Genomic DNA, 17841 nt, shown 5'->3' with positions numbered 1-17841 from the left:
TTCCCCAAGCAGGGAAGTGGCGTCTTGGACATCCAGGTGAATACTCGGACGTGTGCAGGAGTCAAGGGTGTCTGGGGCTTCATCCTCTCATATTCAGTGACCGGAATGTAATTTTGTGAAGCTCCGCTGTCTAATACAAATTTGGTTTCATGATTCCCGACACTGATGTCCAAACGTGGATATTTTTTGAGTTGGTCAGGGTCCGCAATCATGTTCGCATATTCAACTGTATATTCAGAATCTCTGGATGTTGATCTAGATTCTCGGGACGTCGATCTCCGTTCCCACGGAGATCTTCGTGATTCCCGACTGGAGTGTGACGAGCCCGAGGACAACTTCGGCCTGTACTGGACTGCTCGTATGTGGTGTTTTCTGGCATCAGAGCGAGATGGCCTCGTTGTTTCACTCCGTCTCTCCTTTTGATATTCCCCACCCATTGCCTCGAAGTGATTCATCCGCCCACATCTTCGGCATCGCTGACCCATGTCAGGGCATGCGTCGATGTGTGGATAGTCATATCCGCATCTATAGCACCTTTTTGTTTTCTCTGGCTTCCTTTCCCTTCGACCTGGGTCACGCCTCCTATGCTCAGTGTGTCGTTGGCGGGACGACAGCCGAGGTCTCCATTGTTTCTCCCTTGAGTTTCGACGACTGCTGCTGCTGGCCTGTACTCGACACACCTGTTCTCGGCTTACATTCCGTCCAGTTTCAATGCTCTTAGCATGTTATTCCGCCTGGTCATAGACGTGAGTCATTTCTTCGATATCATCTAATTCATGATGTTTTCTCAGCAGTCGCCTCCGGAGCGTCTCAGAGTGGCATCCATCAATGATCTGTGATTTAATGGCAGCATCTGTTGAAAAAGTGTCAAACTCAAAGTGTCTCGATAATCGCCGCAGTCTGGTAATGAATGTGCTCATTGCTTCTTCTTTTCCTTGACATGCCTGATGGAACGCATGTCGTTCATAATCGACATTCCTTTTGTGGAGGAATTTCTTGTTCAGGGCTTCACGCACCTTGTCATAAGTTCCTACGTCCGCAGGAGTAAGGTCTTTGATTATCTTACTAATTTCCCGGCCCGCCAAATTGCGGAGGGCAATCAATTTTTCCTCATCTGCTGTCACCTTCGATCCCTTAATGTAGTCCTCAAAATCCTCAAACCACTCCTGCCATCTGGGGCCCATGCTCCCTCCAGTGGTCAGAGTTAGGGGTTCTGGAGGCCGCAGATGTGACACCCCCGTGATGATTGGTTTGACGTTGTTTCGTTGTGGGGAGGTGTTCGGAGTCACCATCGTGAGAGCACATCTTTTCCTCCCTTTTCTTTTCTTTTGGCTTGTGTTAATTTATTGTTTCTTATTTGCAGGTACTCATGCTTGTTTGCTATTTCTTATTTGCTTTGGTTTATGCTTGTTTATTATTTCTTGTTTGTATTGACTTGTTCTTGTTTGTAATACCACATTTGCTTTTGCTCGTGCTTGTTTATTACTTGTTGCTTGCATTAACTTGTGCTTGTTTATTTTCAACTGTTCATGTGCACCAATGCTTGTTTGTCACTGGAGCGCCTGACTTCAAGATGGCCACTCCCGAATTGCACAGGGGTGTCCCTTTAGGTTGCCTGACTCTAAGATGGCCTCTCACTTAAGACTCCCATACACCACGAGGTTTGGGGCTGCATTCGACTTCCAGGCTCACACGGCACTCACCGGCAGCTTTCCTGGCAGGCAACAGGTCTCCCTCAGTCTCTCTTGTGCTTCTTGTCCACTTGCACCCTCAGGTAGGCTAGGGGTCAGCTCCCGATTTCTTTCAAGTGTCTGTATGCCGTTCCTCACGCATCGGGGGTGAGCTCCAACTTTCGGCAATCTCGACACGGGGTTTCTCAACTTCCCCATGGCTCTCCACACCTCTCCAGACGATCTCGACCTTCAGGGCTTTTCAGGAAGTCTGGGGTGGGCTCCCAGTTTCTTCATTAGCCTCGCACGGCTCCCAGGCTCACTTCCACTTTTGGGAGCGAAACGGCAACGGGTTTAAAATTTCATTTGGCGCTCGTCCGCGCTTCTCTCACACGGCTCCACGCGATCTCTGAATCGCGGAGCTGGGACACTGGCTGCTGGCTTCTTCTTTTAGGCGGCAGTTTCCTCGGGGCACCTATGTCGCGACCACAACTGTTCTTCAGCCGATGCCCCAGGGACAGGACGCTGTTTACAGGGTTCAGGGAGAGCAGGCTGCTTCATCCCACCCTCGTCGCCAGTTGTCGTGTCTTGACCCAAGAACGACAGACACACTTCTTTATATTTTAAGGAGCTTTATTCACTGCATCCTTCTCTGTCCCTGTCCCTATCCTATCTGCCCCTTTCCTGCCTACACTCCTCCTCTACCCTTGGCCCCGGCTAACTCCACCCACCCAACTACTAGACTGCTGACTCTGTTACACCGACAATCACATTCACTCTAATCCTGACACTAATGTTAACTCTTACTCTAACTGTGGTCCTTGGCGTAATCTTCACTTCACAATAATCCTAAATCCAACACACAAATCCAACTTTAACCCTCACCCTAACAGTAACATTTACCCTACCACCAATACTTACCACGGCTTTAGTCCTTTTGACTCTATGTCGGGGATATAACAATTTCTGAAATAAGAACATCTGCTGAACACTCTCCTACTGGGCAGAGCCAAATTTGGGATACTGCGGTTATCAGTTAGTTTCAAGTAACAATGCACCCCGATGTTTTGTTCCTCTCTTTATGGATCAAACACCACAGTTGTTCATAAGAAACATAAAACGAATCAAATAATCCTTTATTATTTCTTCAGGTCTGTTGCTTAACTTACATACACATTTTTTTCTAGCCTGTAGATGAAAGTATTTCAGTGTGCCTTCACTTGAGAAAAAATATAATTGTTAATATTCCGTTGGTAGTAATGCTTGTGTATATTGTTTTATATGCCTTGGAGGCTGATTGAGATGGAATTCCTTGTGCTATGTAAATAATCGAATAATCAGACGAGTCAGCTGCGAGTAGCATCACACCACCCGTTCATTTCAGCGGTATTTACTTGCGCATTAACCAGGTATACAGCGATACTAGTCAGTTCCCACAGTTTCTTTTAACATATTGCAGGTGATAGTTACTGATGTTGAAATTGTCGGAAAGTGCTCATGTTTCTACAGCTTTCATAGGGTGAATTGTAAGAAAAGAAAATAAGAGAGGAAAATTATTTATAAAGAGAAAGAAAACAGAAATTAAAAACTACCTCGTAAATTTCATATTTCCTAATCCTGGACATATGCAGACTATATAGACTTAGAATAAGAAAACAGGTTTAGATTATTATAATTTTTTTTAAATAAACCAACTTTTAAACTTGTATTTACATCATATATGCCATGTGAAATAAGTAAACTGGTGTTGGCCTCGACTAAATGCAGCCATAATTTTCCAATGTTGTAAATGAAACTGTTTTTTGTGACTCGGGCTAGTAAACTTGCCTTTGAAATATAAATTAAATAAGAAACATCAAACAAGGGTATGACTAAATACAAATCACATTTGTAGATGCATTTCATAAAAAACCTCCTCTTCCAGCAAAGGTCAGCAGGTAACCTTAGATGAATTTCGGTTTTAAAATCCACAAAAAAACTGGTCTGTTATTCGTGGAAACTTTTTATCACAGCCATTTATTTCTTTGACTTTTACAGTTACAGCATTGATATTGCCCAGATTATAATTTTAATTTCTTTAGTCTAGGAATTAATATTTAAAAATCTAATGGTTAAAGTCTATTAGCTTTTAGTTCTAAACCTGGTGGTATAAATGTTGTTTTTAGTGGGATTTATCTCTCAATTTAGCGTTTACTCTAAAGAAAATGGGCACAAATAAGTGATAAATAGTTTGCATCCATCTGTTTAGTGCACTGCTTTGAGTCCCGTTTGAGTATGGTGGTGAATGTTATTGCTAAAACCATGCAATCTAGCAGTATGTGCACCCAAATCGCAATAGGCACAGACTTCAAAACCAGATGTAAAAAAATTGTCATCCCATTAAGGCCCTCCTATTTTAGCAAGGCTGCATCATTCACTATTGTGATCAAGCGGTGTAGCAAGGGGGGGATGGGGACGCCCCAGGACGCCCGCCCCGGCTGGCACGAGTTTTGTGGGCTCTTACCTGCGGTCGTTGCAGGCCAGCAAACGCAGGGGTCGCCAACACTCCTCCCACTGCTGTGATCGAGTCACTACCAAGCCTTTCAACTAATATACAGTCCCATCTGTCTAATATGCAGGAAAATGGAAGATGTATATTTGCAATTATGTGATACAGCATAGAACATAGTAATGCATCTATGTCTATCTTTGGGATTTTATTCCTCACCGAGTTCCCCATTTTCTCATTCAGAGCAAGTGCCAACAAGGGCTGGTTTTCGAGTGGACCCATCTGGCAAGTATTCTTTGGCTCCCATTTTCCTGTGAAATGACCATCCTCCATTTTGTGTTCATGTAGCAGTGCTGTCCGTGATCATTGTTATGGCCAGCTGTGCTTGGCCAATCATCCTTCTGTTTTGTGCACATCATTTTTTTAAATTCTTTTCAGCATGATCTTTAAATGTCCATTCGTTAACCCAATGCATCTACTTATAATTTGAATGCTTTTTCAAATATTGTAAAATATTTTCTCAGTAAATTGCATTTCACTGCTTAGTCATAGTGTATAATTATATTTCATGAACAATGCAAATTGAAATCCGCTTTTTTGCAACATGTTCTGCAAGAAAACACAGCACAGCTTTATCCATGAAGCAAACAGTTAATCTCATAAATAAGAATTGAAAGCACCATCAATGGACGAGGCATATGAAAAATGTTTCTGTGCATTATGGTACATCAGTAAACAGTTTGAGCTTTTTTTCCACATTAATCCAGCAACACCACACAATGCAGCAATTAAACCCACAATTATACTTTAATATTGAGGAATGCACACTGACATGCTTTTTCTTATGGCTTATCTCTTAGGCAGAAGGCAAGCTATTATTTGGAACAACTTCCAGAACTGGTCTGAAGTGCATGAACCCACACTATCCTGCCAGCCAAAACATTAGTCCAGACAAAATAACATGGAGAGCACAAACCAGATTCAACTGAAAGACACATGGTGGTAAAACAATCTGTGTCCTGGGCACACACCTCTGGAACTCCCAGAGTTTAGGCCTTAGGAACCAGCCAAATTTTCCTACATTCGAAAACAAAAATATTAAACGAGCCTCTCAGGGAGATGATAAGGAGTCAATTTCCCTAATGAAAGAGAGCGGACCGGCAATGTACATTGCATCCTCCATTGATTTATGGCATTGAAGATTCCAGGGTGGTCTTGCCTCCAGTGGAGGTGTTGTCTAGTCAGTTAGTGTTTGATTGCCTATTTATTGTGTTGACCCCTTGTTTCAGGTACACCTATTAAAGCTTGCATTTATTAGCAATGAATCCACTTTTAATTTCTACACCCACTCACTACTATTGTGCCTCTCCATTTTCTGAAGGAACATAAAGATACTGTATTTATTTTAGGGTTTCTTTTCCTAATGATCTAAGTTGTTACTACATCACAACAGCGAGGTATTTAGGTTACAAACATTTGATAGCACAGTATAGATTAAGTCTTTCTTAATGATTCATACTAGTGGCCTCACATCTTCTAGTGTTTATCTCAGAAGAGATCTCAGCATAAATGATTCTGAATGGAGACAGAATAGTGCTGAAGCAGGTTTATTTGCATTTGTCTAGTTTTTTGATACCCTATGTAGTGTCTTGTGAGTTTAAGATGACAGGCCACTTTTGGTTCCTGGCGGACTGCATAGAAGAGTGACGTAAGTGCTTGGGTGTGGATGGTAGAATTCATGATATAGATTGTTCAGTTAACAGTTACATGCTGAGGAGTAAAGATGTGTAATACCAAGCTCCGTGTGTGACAATGTCATTTACCTACTCCGAGGCTAGGGAAAACACTACACCCTACACTCAGTTATTTTCATGTACTGTATCTTTGCCGAGACACATATCAAGATCCTTGCTGTACCAACGCTTGTGAAATATATTGACCTGCCCACCAGTAGCCAACTTCTGAAAACAAATGGTAAAGTCAGGAAGCATAGAATACCTTCAGTAAACAAAACTTGTCGCAAGTTGTTCCCAATCGACCTCTGCAAAAGGATTACTGCTAACTGGCTCATGGCCTCTCTGAGCTTCAAAGAGGGCCTTTCACAGAGACATCTGTCTTATTCAGGCACATGTTTTGGTGAACATTTTTAAAAGAGAAATGTTGCCTGGACAGGGGATTCTTCCTTTAGAAATAGCTCCGGGTGCAGATGTGCTGATCAAACCTGTCTGGAGATAAGCTGGGCTTATCCTATGATCTTCTTAAAGGTGGCTATTATAGGCAGGTATATCTTCTAGCAAACTGGATACAAAGCTCCAAATTGATTCATTTCGTGGAGATTACTTGCTTGTTCCTCCTGCGTTATACTGGCAGATCCATTACACTGTTGGTCTGAAAACTAAGTTTGCATGACTGTAATTATTGATGTTTCATTAGAAAGCATAAACAGAAGGAAAACAGTGTCTTCAAAAACAGTTAGCAATACAGCCAGCCAACACATGTTCTGCGAGACTGACTTCCCACTTTTTCACGGCTGATAACAAAGACATATGTAGCTAGTTTAGACTGGCAGACTTAAATCGAAAAAAGAAGATCCAAACGGATTTTTCCAGAACAGATCTTAGATATGATTGTAGGTGGATGTGCAATTATGCGACTTGATGATGACCAGAAAGCAAGACCTAAGCTCTCTGTGATAGAGGTCTGTTCAAAATGTCTGCAGCCTGCAGCTCACAAATTTAGCACCAACGCCTGGTTAGTAGACCTGCCAAGCTCATAAGTCAACATATCACAAGTCTCCAAGGAGTGGGTTACAGTATCCTGAGACTTTTGAGAGAGGGTTGGACCTTCAGATGTGATAATAAGTAGTTTGATTTCTAGCCCATTCACTAGTTCAAAGCCTTGTAATGTATCCAAGAGAATGATAAGCGGTATCCATGCTGCATCGTGAAGAAAAGAGGTAGAGCTATGAAGAAGTGATAAGTCTGGTTGATACTGAGGTGGGCCGAGCAAAGGTATAGGGCCTGGTTAAATAAGTAATTGCTCGAACAAGGGTGGATCTCGGTTTTTTCGAAGAAGTTTGTTACATTTTGTGATGAAGATAAAGACCACATTTCAGCAAACCTTAAAACGTGAAAGAAACCTCAATCAGTATTTCATTAATAAATGTAATCTGCTCTGCATGTGGCACTTTAGACAATAGAAGTAACCTGACACTTATAAGCATTGTTCCAGATAAAAATGGGGTTATTTGTATTTTTGTATTTAATGACAAAAGTTGATTCGTCCAAGCATTAAATTAGAATTACAAAAGATAGACCGTAGAACTTTGGCTATAAAAATTAAATTCAAATATCTAATGCATTTAACTGAGGTAATAAGCCTGGGTCTTGCTGGACAATTATGGTGGATATGTTTTCATTTATTTAGATGGTATTTGGTTAGGTTTTATTATTAGCCCTCCCAATGATCCGTTTTACCCTTAATTTTAAGGTAAATTCCTTCCTCTCAAGACATATGAACTACACTACAGTGTTGACCCCAATGAGGGAAAAATATGTTAATGGTTGCTGTTTCACTTTGGAGATGGCTGTCTTTGACTGATGTAATTCCATATTTTACACAGCTGAGATTTATCAGTGGACATTTACATACAAATGCTGTGCCCTTGCGTTTTCAGAAAGAGTTCTTCATCAGGGGTTGGATGGTGCCCTCTGATAAGTAGATGATCATTTGTGCTGGAGCTGTAATGGTGATATACTCCATGAGGGTTGCTTATATGTGCCTTTTTACTTTACTCACAATATCTCTAATGTGGTTTGCGGTTATCCACGTCCTGCACTTTATAACTGTAAAGTCATTTATAATGACCTACATTCACAAACCTCAGGCAGCCCAACGCATGTCTAATTGTTTATTGTATTTATAAAGTGTTCACTTATCATGGGCTTCTTGGTGCATGTCCTCTGGATCAATAGCCAGGCTGAGGATCTAGAGATCCATAGCTGGTCACCCATGAGCTAGGATCAAGTTTCGGTTTAACATGAGTTGCCTGTTTTGGATGGGTGATCACAGCTCAGATAGATGGGAATGAAGAATAATGCCTTGACGTTTTCACATCACTGCAAAGATTGGGCGTCTCAGAACCTTTGAGAGGGGTTGGCCTTGAAGGGGTATTATCGCTTTGAGTTTTTGGTTAGAGTAGATTGTAAACAACAATTTGTATCCATACAGCCCCTTGCTTGTGATTGCTTTTGGGGTCAAAATCCTTGTAAAAGAATTGCAGGAGTAATTTGTGGAGAGTGGATGTGCATGGTTGTTTTATAGTGCATGAATTTCACTGAGAGGTTCACTTTGATGGCTGACAGAATGTTTTGCGTTTTTTTAAAACCTCAATGTAAGTCAATCTTCTGGCACAATTGTAATTTATGGAAGTCAGTAGACTTTCGCACAACCATTTTCTCTTTTGCATTCGCAAATTTAAACTTGGAGACCAGGGGGCAGATGTATCAAGTTTCCAATTTGCGATTTCTTAATAGCGATTGTTAAGGAATCGCTATTTAGAAATCGCAAAATGGAATGTATGTAGAAAATCGCTATATTTTTGCGATTTCTTAGTCTTCCTTATTTGCGAATTCGCATTGCGAATTGAGGAGGCCCATAGGAATGATTGTGAAAATATTCTCAATTTGCGATTTGCAATTTGCTAATCGCAAATTGAGAATAATTTCAAGGGTGTAGTGGTGTCTCAAAGACACCCTGCTGCACCCCTGAAATCTACATGTGTGTGCATATGGCGCACGTACATGCCCTATGGGCATGTGTTTGCGTCACATGCCACCTTCAAAAATGCCAAATTGTGCATTTTTAAAAGAATTTGCATATTAACATCAACTACAAGTTGGTGGTAATTTGCGATTTCTTAACCAAAATTCGCAATTGTAAAATGCTACATATATAGCAGTTAAGGAATCGCAAAATTGTGATTCCTTAAATGCTATGGCAAAATAAGGAATCGCAAATTTTTGCTATTCCTTAAATTGTGAATTTTTGATGCATGCCAAAACATGCAAATAGACCGTTTGCGATTCGCAAAGGCCAAAATTCTGCGAATTTCGGCCTTTGCGATGCGCAAAAGGCTTGATACATCTAGTCCCAGCTCTTTAATGATGGAAAAATTACCAAGAAATTGAAATTACTACATAATATCAAGAGTCTGTTTAAAGGTCTAATACATTTCAACACTAGCCAACATCCTTGCCACCATTTGAGCCGACAGGTCTCTTCTGCATCACATATAGTACTTGTGAACTTTGTAAAAGACATTATAATGAGCAAATAGTCTGCCGTCTGAATTATGCATCCTGAGATGAAAGAGAGAGTGCGTAATCAAGGTGAAAGGCAACCAACTTATGATATACTCATCAATGCTTTTAGGAAAATGTGCATGGAGAGAAGGCTGGTTGATTAATGTGTTTTCTTATAAGACGGTGCTCTATTATGTCATGATGAGTCAAGATGAGCGAAGCAGCGACAGCAAAAAGTTTGCATTTCTATTGCAACATGAAGCAAATCTATGGATAGTATGTTTTGTTTCTGGGCCAACATCTTTCTAAGCGTGTTTATTGTCCATCAGATAACAAACTTTCCACGGCATGCTGTAAATAAGTGTTATTACTTGCGCCTGCGGGCAATAATGGTAGTTAAGTACCTTCTATAATTATGGGCCTGTGCCACCTGTGAGGGTTCATGATAAGGGGAGTGTTAGAAAAAGCCACTGTTGGCCTTCTGGCAAAGGGCAATGAGCCTAGTAACCCGCCTACGACCCATTGAACTATGCAGGAGCTACTTCTTACCTAAAAGACAGGGAGGGAAATGGCTCTGTTCTTCTGCGATGCTCCCTCAGACTGTTCATAATTTGCTGAGAGGAAACCTCAAAAAGCCAAACACGTAGAAAACCTTTGTGTCCATTTTTAAAAACTTTTTTTGGGCTGATTGAACTTCTATCCCAGTAATATCAAATGGAGGGGCCCTGACACCCATCGTAGAACTGGCAGATGCATTAATAGATGTAGAGTATCCCCAGCGCCTCTACTAATAAGTAGAAGCCAGCTCCTAGTCTGGCATTGCTTTCAGAGCCTACAGCACACCGGTGGAATTTCAGAAGCTGGCAGCACAGAATATGCTCCCTTTACAGGACTGGTACAATCGTTTTGGCCTGCAAAGTGGGCTTTCTGTTTCATTGGCCAGCTCCCACAGATCCTTCCTGGATGCCAAAGGGGATTAGCTCCTTCATTTTATTGTTAAGAATGAGACAGCCAGTCAGAATCCTTGGAATGGCTCTTTAGCCTATCAGTATAGACCCTACTCTGTGGCTCTGAAAATGGACTTCTTACTTTTAGAGAGACAAAAGAAGAGCTGATAACAGACCTAGCACAAACATATTTTACTAACATACTTTACTACATCGCCAATAGATAATCAAATACTCCACTCCCAAATACATTAACTAAGGGCCTACTCAAAACTGGCAAACCATGTTCTGGCACAATTTTCCTTCCATAAGCCATGCTAATACAGACTGAACTGATTCATATGACAGGGCCGGCTCTAGGCTCATGGTGGCCCTGTGCAGGGAGCGTAGGTGGCGGCCCCGGAAGAGGGGGTCCGGACGGGGCGGAGCTCAGGAAGGTGTTTTAATAATACGTCCAGAAAAGTCGTTAGATGACCAGTACCTGCGGCTGCTCCTACCCTTCCGAATTCGTCTCAGAACGATACAATTTAGGAGGAGGAGGGCATTGTGTCCTATTTGGCTACCGCCAGCAGGGACTGCGGGTCACTGGCAGAACTACATCGGGGGTTCAGTACTGTTGCTTGTCAAACTGAGGTCCGCTGGCAGACACCTGCAACTAGGAAGGTCCGAGCAGTGCAACAGCCAGTAGGGCTGTGAGTCAGGCCTGAGGTGCATTGGCGGGGTAGGGCTCCCAGTAGTGGAAGAGCTTTGGAAGCAGCCTCAGCCTCAGTCTCTGTACTCTCTCTGAAAAAACAAACATTTGTAATGCAATATATCTCGTATTTAGGATAGTTTAAGCAATGGGCATTGGAAATGACAATGCCTTTTATTTATCTGTTTTGTCAACACAAATAAAAGGCATTGTCATTTACAGTGTCAATAGCTCAAACTCTTGTAAATGCGAGACCTATTTCACTACAAAGAAGTGGCCGCCATTGTCCCAGGCTGCTTGGAAAGTAAAAGAACGCATGGCATGGCGCGCCGAATGTTGCAGGAAAACATGTTGTGCCTGCAGTAGGAGAAACTCATTAAAAAAGATAGTGCTTACAGACTAAATAAGACATGCCGTGTAACAACAGAAGTACATCAGCCAGTCCTCATAGGAGGTTACAGGTGAAGACAATGTGGTACTAAGGAGGGAATAACATGCCTATTAATGAATCAGAAGCCAGAATTTACAAAGGACAATGACAAAAGCCAATGAAAAATGTAGGCAGAGCTTCACAAACATACTCCAATACAGCATGCCTGGCTAGTACCACTGCTCAGAGCCTTTGATGTAACTTCAAAGAGACTCGTTTTAGTTCTTTCACAGTCTCATTTCAGAACAGAAGTGTTATCAATATTATATACAACAAAAACATGGTTGTTGCTTATTTATTTTATGCAACTAACAACCACTGACAGAGCCAATAGCCCTGTCTTGATGTTTATGTAATGTTACTTGTGTAATATATATTTGGAAGAAATGACAGAAACAGCAAAATACCAGTCGGGCAGCCCACTATGCTCAACACAGATTGTTAGTTTACTTTTTTTAAGCCTCGTCTTTAATTTCATCGGCCACACCGCTTTGCAAGACCCCACCTCCGGGTTTTTTCATCCCACTTAAAGTCCTGAAAAATGCCAGCAGTCAAACCTAAATATAACGAGAAAAGTTATCTCTTTAGCGGGCAGCTAAATCTTCATGGAAACCTAAACCATGTACGAGCCACAAGGAGGAAGTACACGTTCTACTGGCCTTGGGTGGCCAGTTACCAACATGGCTCGTACTAATAGAAAGCCATATTTCCAGACCAGCACTTTCCCTTTTCAAGCTATTGAATTATAGTAGACAATCAGATTGGTTTTAGTGTGAAAACATTACTACAACTCCCAGAATGCACTGATGTATTGAATCCAGTGGAAATATGCGTTGGCGACACAAAGTCATGTAGTCAGTGCACAGATGGCGTGACATGACACTAATGCTAGGACGAGCCCTTGGTTACACGAGATAACAAGCGTCTACCGGACCTGCACTCGGTGGCACACGAGACAGCCTAAGCTCTGGAAGCTTCCAATCAGGTCTAAGTAACTCGACCAGAGACCTTTAGCGCCATAGTCCAGTAATTACGATTAAAAAACATAAGTCGGAAAAATGTGCGCCCTGTTAGGTGGAGCCGCCTGCCCAAGTCCCGGGAGCTGTAAAGCACTCTACAGCTTCAACAGCAGCGACACAGGTTAGTTCTGTCGGTGTAGTTTTAGCACATTTCTCCTTTGCCCTCAGCTGTTGTACAACGTTAGAGGTTGTACTAAATGTATCTCAGCCCCAGTCACAGCATACCCTCGGGAAAGTCAGAGGGCTTACATTAGCCTGAATCATTCGTAGCAGCACTGTCCCCGAGACACCTGACGAATGACAAAGGGGGAAGATTTCAAATGGGAGTAAAGTGGACCTTATTAAAGGGACACGCCTCCTGTTTTCAGTAGGGCACCGATAATTAAAGAGGCCCATCCTTTAGTGTGAAATTAACCACTTTACTTGAATAGTTTGTAAAAATGTTAAAATATGGCATGACTCAGGTGTATGGAACCCTGGGCATATCTACATCACATACTAAAGGGCCTTTTATGGGTTAATTGCGAGCACAGAGTGTTGCCACTGCTTGCATCCTACTTCAGTAGCCACGTCAGGGTCTGAGTGGCATGTAGTGCAATCAGGAAGTGTCTGAAAGGCTGGTATGACAGTTCAGTGTATAGGCCGTTTTTGTGTGCTATTTGCGGTCTTGTTTTATGGTATGCAGGGCAGGTTTTTATTGTTGCTTTTCCTGATATTAAAACAAACCCTGTCTGCCGCAAGCACAAATCAATTCAGTATTCCGTACGTTGCAAAACACTTATTCAGCTTGTCTTTACACTCTCAAAATGACCCACTGTTCAAAAAGGGGTCCGTTTGTAGTTTACTCATTCACTAATGTGGGACACCTTTATTATAGAGCCAAGGCCTATTTTCAGTTTCAGTCCGATCCTTGTTACCCAGCCAAAAGAAATGACAAGTCGTTAAGGGGGTTATAACCTGTAGCTTTCAGTTAAAGGCATCCTCTGCAGGTGCACTAACCTGCTGAACTGTTTTACAAATCATCACAAACGTGACATGAGAAGGGGAGCAATTTAGCGTTCGGGAACATGTATCAGTATGGTGTTAGGAGCCCACAATATACGCTGATTTAAGACAAGCAATAGTGTGGCAGGCAAAGCTATCCTGCTGCCGGCGGTTTGTTCTATGGTCAGGATTAAGGGGCCGTGCACATATTACACACCTACAAGGTGATGTCCACGCGATGCGAGTCATTGCATTGTATCATTGATCCTTCCGATCCTAGTCGTGGCGGCCCCTGGGGTTTGGCGGCCCTGTGCAGGTGCACACTTTGCACATGCCTAGGGCCGGCCCTGCATATGAGTTGTACAAGAGCTATAACTTTCAAAATACATTATATTATTGAATACATGACCGGGGCTGGAACATCTTGCCCCTAGTGACATGGAGTAAAGTGCCGCTCGTGTGAGGAGTTTGGACTGTTGCCTGCTTTCCTTGCCACAGGAGTGGTTTGGTGCCTCCACACAGCTGGGGGATTGTTGATTCTTGGACCGGCCGCAGCGGAGGTGAGAGGCGGAGGCGAGCGGGACTGCGAGGACCAGCAGTCCATCTGGCAGCGCCAGCTGGTTCCTCTTCCCGCCGCGCCTCGCGCCCCCTCCCAGTGCCACGCCCCCCTGCCTGAAAGTGCTTTTTACTCCTCGCGGCCCCCGCTCCGCGGGTGCCGCTCGTGTGAGGAGTTTGGACTGTTGCCTGCTTTCCTTGCCACAGGAGTGGTTTGGTGCCTCCACACAGCTGGGGGATTGTTGATTCTTGGACCGGCCGCAGCGGAGGTGAGAGGCGGAGGCGAGCGGGACTGCGAGGACCAGCAGTCCATCTGGCAGCGCCAGCTGGTTCCTCTTCCCGCCGCGCCTCGCGCCCCCTCCCAGTGCCACGCCCCCCTGCCTGAAAGTGCTTTTTACTCCTCGCGGCCCCCGCTCCGCGGGAGCCGCTCGTGTGAGGAGTTTGGACTGTTGCCTGCTTTCCTTGCCACAGGAGTGGTTTGGTGCCTCCACACAGCTGGGGGATTGTTGATTCTTGGACCGGCCGCAGCGGAGGTGAGAGGCGGAGGCGAGCGGGACTGCGAGGACCAGCAGTCCATCTGGCAGCGCCAGCTGGTTCCTCTTCCCGCCGCGCCTCGCGCCCCCTCCCAGTGCCACGCCCCATTGTCATACTTAGGAGAACCTCCTCACGCGCGTAGCGGGACGCGCGCGGGGCGGTCACCGGGGCGAAGACCGGGCAAAGAGCGGGCCGTTCTAGGCCGTTAGAGGCCGGCAGAGACCGGACCGGGCCACCCCTCTGACGCTCCCGGCCCTGTAGCCTCCCTCACATATCTCATAATGGCGACCAGAACTTCACGAAGCAAGTCCGCCCAACAAGGTACAAGCACCCTGGAAAACTTTTTCCCTAAGGCGAGCAACTTAGCCAGTAAATGCTCGTCTATTACAGAGGCGCCCCTTGAGATGGGTTCGGAAAGTGTGTTTTTGGATCAGGGGGATACTCTCTCCACAGACGCTAGTACACCAATCCCACTGGATGCTACCCATATGTCATTAATGGACAGTATCGATCAGACGATCGAGTCGGTCCTCCAGCAGTTAAGGACTCCCTTGATGCAGAGGGACAGGAACTCCTCTCGGCTATCTGGGATCTCGGACCATCCTACCATTCTGGAAAGTAGGGGACCAGTCTTGCAAGACGCAGGCCAGGTCGACCTGCTTACAGATCCGGTAGGCAGTAGAGTGGAACAGCCTCCCAAAAGGAAAAGGTCCAGGAAAGCAAAGAAGGCAAAGAGGGCCAAAGTCGATACAATAGAGCCAAACCAGACTGACATTACAGACATCTCTGCCTCTCCTGATCTCAACATATCAAGGACCAGGTCGAATCACATGGGCTCTCCAGCTCCCGCCTCCTTATCCCTGCCCCCGGGCCCTTTTGTATTCGGCGGGGCAACCTCTTCTAGCACTGATTTACTAATCAAATCACTCACAGACATCATGAAGAACTTGCTAAACCCCATCGCAGCTAAACTGGACGCCATAGAGTCCAGACTGAAGGCACTGGAAAGTACTCACCTAAGGAATAGCTCTGGGTCAGCCACAAATGTGACAAATGCCCCCCCAGTCCCCCGGGCTTCCATGGGGAATAGTCTGCGGCCCGCTGCACCACCTCAGGGCGCCAACAGGGTGCTGCCAGGTACAGACGGTGCACCTGTCCCCCAGACGCACCCTCTGTTACCCTCGGCACCTAGGCCCCCTGTCCCGGCCCCTAGGAGATCAAAGCAAATTCCTGCGCCACAGATAGGGGGAGGAGCGAACCCTACTAACGGCCCCACTGATGGTCCCGCTCCCCATTTTGACAGGCGCAGGGTGGTGAATCTGCCCCCAGAAGCAGTCCCATATACGGTTATCATGGTGGGAGTACCTGAGTTAACTGGTGACATGAGGGAGCCCCAGGACTCGCTACGTAACAAGGTGATAAGCTGGCTTAGTATCAACAGGCCGCTGCCTCCTAACTTGAAAGGCGAGGTCCTGATGGTCAGGAGGATCCCTTGGATTGGTCACACCCCAAAGAACAGGGCAGGGGACTGTATCATCATAAGCTTTAAAAGCCCCCATGTAGCTAACTACATTTCCAACTGGCTTGTAAGGCCTGACAAGTCCAATATTGAACTTGTCCCCCTCTCATACTTTTACCCAAATGTAAGCACTAGTGAGGTAGGGGGGGAGAAGGGGTGGACTAGAGTAGGTTTTGCTGTGGATGGCTCACGCTATAGACCAAGGCACCACCCACCACATGCCCAGGCAAACTTCATACACCATAATAGGTTTTCCTGCCTAGACCAGGTCGATTGACCACAATTCAGGGAGACCTCCTCCAGCCCTGGGAAGAGGGTGCATGACGCTCTAAGTCAGGTGGGAGAAAGTATAGCCCCTGTGACTAAACCGGGCCTGCAGGTCAATGCTACAGTTGAGGTGCACAATCGGGTGGGAATGGCTACAGCCCCTGCGACTGAACACGGTTCGCAGGATAATGCCAAAGCCCGACCGCTTAGCAGAGGTGACAGTTTGGGCTTACAGGGGTCTCATCACAACAACGGGACTGACCGCACCCTGCAATGCGGGGGGGCGGAGTTGGCTGGTCCATCCGCTATCACGGAGTGCACTACTGCCTTGCTAGGAATTCAGCCACCCACAGCCCCTGGTCAACCCCCTATTGTAGGTCAAGGCCCCTCACCAATAGATCAGGGCGTGAGAATTGTCTCATGGAATGTAGCGGGCATTGCAAATAAGGAAGGCACACCGGAGTGGGATCATTTAGTGGGCAGTAGCGACATCCTCCTTCTCCAGGAAACATGGGCGAGGGACACCGCAACTAGGAGCGGGTTTGAAGTATTTGAAATCCCTGCCAAATGGGGTGGGAAGGGGAGGCCGTCAGGTGGTCTGGCAATCTGGATCGCGAGCCACGCTGGGTGTCAGGCGGAACTGGTGCACACGTTCTCGCAGGACATCCAGTGTGTCCGGCTCACATGGCCTGGTAAACCATCTTGGGCTATTGTGAACGTCTACTCGCGACCGGTTGCCGCACCAAACGAATCTCCAACCCTAAATGATCTGTCCTCCTTCCTGGGGCAACTCCCGGGAGATCTCAGGGTGGTGCTTGGAGGAGACTTCAACTGCCACTTTGAACCTTTGGAGGGCATGGCGGAGGGTGCCCTCACGGCCGAGGATGATTACTGGGGGGTTCCACCCTCGTCCTCCCCCTATCCCAAAGCTTGGTCCCCCCTGGCAATACAGCTTATGTCCCTAACCCTGAACTACGCACTGAGGGCTTGTAATGGTCGTACCCCTTCCGACACTCCCTCAGTGTGTACCTTCAATAGGAGGGGTCACGAGTCGAGGCTAGATTACATCATGGTAGACATTACACTCTGGCCCAAAGTCCTCGACTTCAGGGTAATAAACAGGTCAGATAGTGACCATAATGCCCTTTGTTTAAATATTCAGTGGCCCATCCATCTAGTGGGCGAAGTGGCAGAAAACCCAGGGGGAGACACGGGGGAATTGGTCCTTACAACCAATAGGCGCAGGGTCAAGTGGGGGAAGCTTGTGAGCTCAGAAGAGACCATTAGCAAGCTATACGAGTTGGCACTCCCAAGGTTCATGGAGGTGGATGCACTTCTAAATGCACCAAGAACCTCGGAATACAATGAGAAACTGGGCGATATCCATCAGGATCTTGTAAGAGATCTGGCTGAGGTATTCTACCCGGTGGTGCC

General features: G+C 45.4%; 1 protein-coding gene across 4 annotated transcripts in view; it reads left to right on the top strand.

Moving 5' to 3' along the window:
* The window catches only part of MAGI2 (membrane associated guanylate kinase, WW and PDZ domain containing 2), a 2816921-nt gene that overhangs the window by 2536008 nt on the left and 263072 nt on the right, over nt 1-17841 (top strand). For 3 of the 4 annotated variants that reach the window (XM_086967327.1, XM_086967326.1, XM_086967330.1), the window contains one exon: nt 4402-4443. The exons of the other annotated variant lie outside the window; for it this stretch is intronic. In XM_086967327.1, the coding sequence (XP_086823453.1) occupies nt 4402-4443 (42 nt within the window). The remainder of the gene's footprint in view (nt 1-4401; nt 4444-17841) is intronic. 4 annotated transcript variants of the gene reach the window in all.

The sequence above is a fragment of the Lissotriton vulgaris genome, chromosome 1_1 (assembly GCF_964263255.1).
Source record: "Lissotriton vulgaris chromosome 1_1, aLisVul1.2, whole genome shotgun sequence".
Lineage (NCBI taxonomy): Eukaryota > Metazoa > Chordata > Amphibia > Caudata > Salamandridae > Lissotriton > Lissotriton vulgaris.
The sequence above is the reverse complement of the archived record's forward strand: the minus strand, read 5'-3'. Positions and strand labels throughout refer to the sequence as shown.